Source organism: Alligator sinensis, unplaced genomic scaffold (assembly GCF_000455745.1).
Source record: "Alligator sinensis unplaced genomic scaffold, ASM45574v1 scaffold2446_1, whole genome shotgun sequence".
Classification (NCBI taxonomy): domain Eukaryota; kingdom Metazoa; phylum Chordata; order Crocodylia; family Alligatoridae; genus Alligator; species Alligator sinensis.
The window spans coordinates 71411-75141 of record NW_005843627.1 but is presented as its reverse complement, the minus strand read 5'-3'; the positions used below and the strand labels follow the sequence as shown (position 1 = coordinate 75141).

General features: G+C 43.2%; 1 protein-coding gene across 1 annotated transcript in view; it reads left to right on the top strand.

Moving 5' to 3' along the window:
• Positions 1-4: 4 nt before the first annotated feature.
• NAA30 (N(alpha)-acetyltransferase 30, NatC catalytic subunit) overlaps positions 5-3731 on the top strand; it is a gene marked incomplete at its 5' end in the record, with an annotated part of 24826 nt that continues 21099 nt past the window's right edge. The window contains one exon of the mRNA XM_006039025.2: positions 5-340. Within this exon, the coding sequence (XP_006039087.2) occupies positions 5-340 (336 nt within the window). The remainder of the gene's footprint in view (positions 341-3731) is intronic.

The following is a 3731-nucleotide window of genomic DNA, read 5'->3' as shown; positions in this document are numbered from 1 at the left end:
GGGCGGGGCGGCGCCCCCCGCCGCCGGGGCCGCCCGCAATGGCCTGGCGGGGGGCAGCGGGCCCGAGGAGGAGGAGGGGGAGGAAGAAGAGCAGGAGGAGGACGAGGCGGCGGAGGAGCCCCTGCTGCTTCTCACCCGGTCCTTAGCCGCCGGCTGCAGCTTGAAAGGCTCGGGGACGGACTCTCGGCCCGAGGAGGACCCCACGATAGGATACGTGCGCTACGAGTCCGAGCTGCAGATGCCCGATATCATGAGACTGATCACCAAAGATCTGTCTGAACCCTACTCCATTTACACATATAGGTATTTTATCCACAACTGGCCCCAGCTGTGCTTTTTGGTAAGTGCTGGGCGCGGCGGGGGAGGGGCAGGGAGCAGGGGCGAAGGGGAAACTCTTTTTCAGACGAGTCTACCGAGGCGCGCCTGCTTTTTTTTTTTGTCGCGCGCCCGGTCAGGTTCGAACCCGGGGCCTTGGAGCGCGCAGGGTATGGTCGCGTTTCTGACGTCGGCTTTGCGACCAGCGGCCGCTCTCTTCGTCTCTTCCTATCTCGGTTTCCACCTTTGTGAAAATTGAAATAGCGCTTCGCCTACGTGCGTAAGTAAGGTAATGCCAGCATCGCCTTCGTAAAGCAGAACTAAGTCAGTCGCTTCGAACCGTCTGGGTTTGTTTTACGGGTATAACGGGGAGGGATGGGGGATCAGAGTTTTGCAGGTCTCGCGTTATTTGATTTGCTAGATTACTTTAAAATGCAGTTTATGCACAGCCGTATTTCTCGGTGCAGCAAGCAGCAGGATGGCTGAAACCTAGGCAGTGTCATGCTGGGTTAGAATGGCTGTACTGTGCTAACAATGTATCTAATGTGGTATCTGGCCCACAGTTTTGCTCCAGTAGTCTGTTTGTCAGTGGCTGGCAATCTTTGTCTAAAAGAAGCAAGTTTTAAAGCTAATTTCATGGTGAAAAGTTTCGTGTTGCAGTCTATACATGCGAACTTCAACACCTACACAAGCTGGCTAGGGAACCATACTTGCATGATTAAGCCTGCAAATATTTAGGTGCATATTTGAATTTCTTTATGTGAATTCTCGCGTGTCTAAAAGCATACGTGGAGCTGTTTGGCACTTCCCTGCTAACAGAGAGTTCACTACTTGATGCCTTGATCAAGACTGCATGCTTTTCCAGACAATACAAGCCCAACTTATTAGACTCAAAAAAGGGGTAATGGGTTGAAAAACGTAATGGTGAGGTATACAGGAGTTACGTTTTTAAACTTTGTGTATGACTTCCATTTTAACCTCTGTCACAACTTAACCGTCTATCTCAGAGTTTCCAAAGCTGTGTGCACGCTTTAGTCCTAAAAAAGGGAGTAGAGGTGGTTGTTGGGAGCTGTGTAAAACATATAAAGCTTTGAACAAATCAGACCCAACAAATGTAAAACTATAAGGGAAAGACAAGTTTATATTACGTGAACACTCTGACACTTGCTGTGGTGTTAAACGCTGGAACCCCAGTTGATGATAGGTTTGGTGTAGAATAGTACGAGAGCTATGGGCAGCGGGCTGCTGTAGCTGCTTATTGTAAAATAGTGTTAAGTCTCTACCTGGTGTGCACCTAGACTTGTCTTTATACCAAATAATCCCAGCCCTTTTTAAACCACTTGTGTGATATGAATTACAAATAATTTGTGTGCACACACGATACTGAGTTGGGACAGAGTCTATTTACAGATGTAAAAACCCCCCAAGAAAAGGTGCTTTAGTTAAAACTCGGCACATCCCTGCACTTTGCCCAGCACATGCCCAAAAGAGGCATTGCATTAGCTGGACCTGGGTCGCCCAACATCTGTATAGATCGGGTGCTTCAGCAGAACCTTTTTTGGCATTTTTATCTGATAGCTGATCGAATCAGCTATCAGATAAAAGTGCCAGAAAGCCCCACTAAAGCACCTGATCTCTATAGACGCTGTGGGACCAGGTCAAACCAGCAGGCTTCCTCTTCCGGTAAAGCATGGTTTTGGATTTTTTTTTTCATGTCTGTCAGCAGCCTGGATGTCTCAGCTGTAATCAGTAAGGCCCAAAGGCACTGCTGAATACAGCGTAACCATATTAGATGCATCACTTAGTTTTTGTAGCTCAGTTCTTGGCAAAGAGTGATTTGGGAAGATCATTTTGTGAAAAGGACAATGGCATGCAGACCCAGTGATGTCTCAAAAAATCCTAAAAATATAAAAATCTGGACAAATAATGTATGGTTTATATCAGTAGATTCAAAACTGGTGAATAGAGTGCTCTGAAATATAAAGTATTCTAAGTAGTTTTGCAATATCTGTGGTGGTAGAAGTGAACTCAGATTTATCTTTCAGCAGTAATTTTTTTTCTTTTTCTTCTTTTAGTTTGAAGCCCTGAAAAAACCAAGAAGGCTTGATTACTTACATTGGCAATGTTAATGCAGATATCTCTTCTATATTTTCTGTCCCTGTGAGTCACAGAACAGTGTAAAACACATGGCTCATGTAAAAATCTTAACCTTCCCTGTCTAAGGGGTATATGGCTTCAGATGTAGTCTAAAGCAGAACTGAACTGAAAATATTGCTGTTATACAGCAGTGTTGTTTGATTAATAAAAAGGCCACAAATATTGAAAAGGAACTTCTCAAAATTCAGGAAAAGGGTTATCTTAAGCTTCTCAATGTAATGAGTCCATATCTCATGTACAGCAGAGGTTCCAATATGCATTATTTGGTTTTTTTTAAAGAGGTCTTGAAGATTTGCTGTGCTGTAAAACTGTCCAGTACCAATATGTACATAACTTTATTAGAAAATTTGAGACCTAGCAAGAACCTGTCAAATATTTGTTCCATGGGAGCAATTGGCATGAATGGTATCAGGGTGATGACAGAAAGAATGGTGGGCTGACCCCTCTGCATCAAAATATCCTGTCTAATGCCTCATTGCTTCAGTGTTTTTTCTACATGTGCAGCCAAATTCATGCTGCTAAGAAAGTGCCATAAGATACTATACTGTTACAGCTCCTTTAAGATTACCCAAGTTAACTTCATTAAAAGTTGTCTAGGAATGCATTTGCCTGTGGTGAGTTGCTGGTATAAAGAACCCCTTTCATAAACAAAAGAGGTGGCTTTCATAATGTAAAGTGCTAACTTCGTTTAAGAGCAGAATAGCACATTTTCCCTGAATGATCTGCAGTCGTTCCTTGCTTTCACCTAATCATTCTGAATGTGGTGGTATACTGCTCTTAAAGGAACAGCACTTTCTCAGCAGGCCCTGTCTAGGAAGTTAGATGACTAATTGGAATACTTGGATAGCCTTGGTGCAAAGGAAAATTTAATCTTGTTCTTGATTCATATTTAGAAGCAATTGACAATGGTGGGAAATCATCAGGAACTTTCAAGTTCCCCTGTTAGATTACAACTCTGCTGCTGAACTATTTCCCTCATTATATTTGAGTGGTGGACGTTTTAATTCACCAATAGTTCTGTCTAACATGCTGTTGCCTTGGCTGCATTGCCTGGGTTATTGCAAGACAAAATGCTAGGCCATTCCTATTACAGGATTCAATCCCTAGTTGCAACTAGAAAACTCAATTTTGGCCATCTGTGAAAGAATAATAATTCAAATTTAGATTCTTGTTCTTATCTTCACACATCCAATTTATCTTCAGTGCTGATAATTTTACAGATGAAGTATGAAAATTGCTTGTCAAAGAATTGGTTGGCT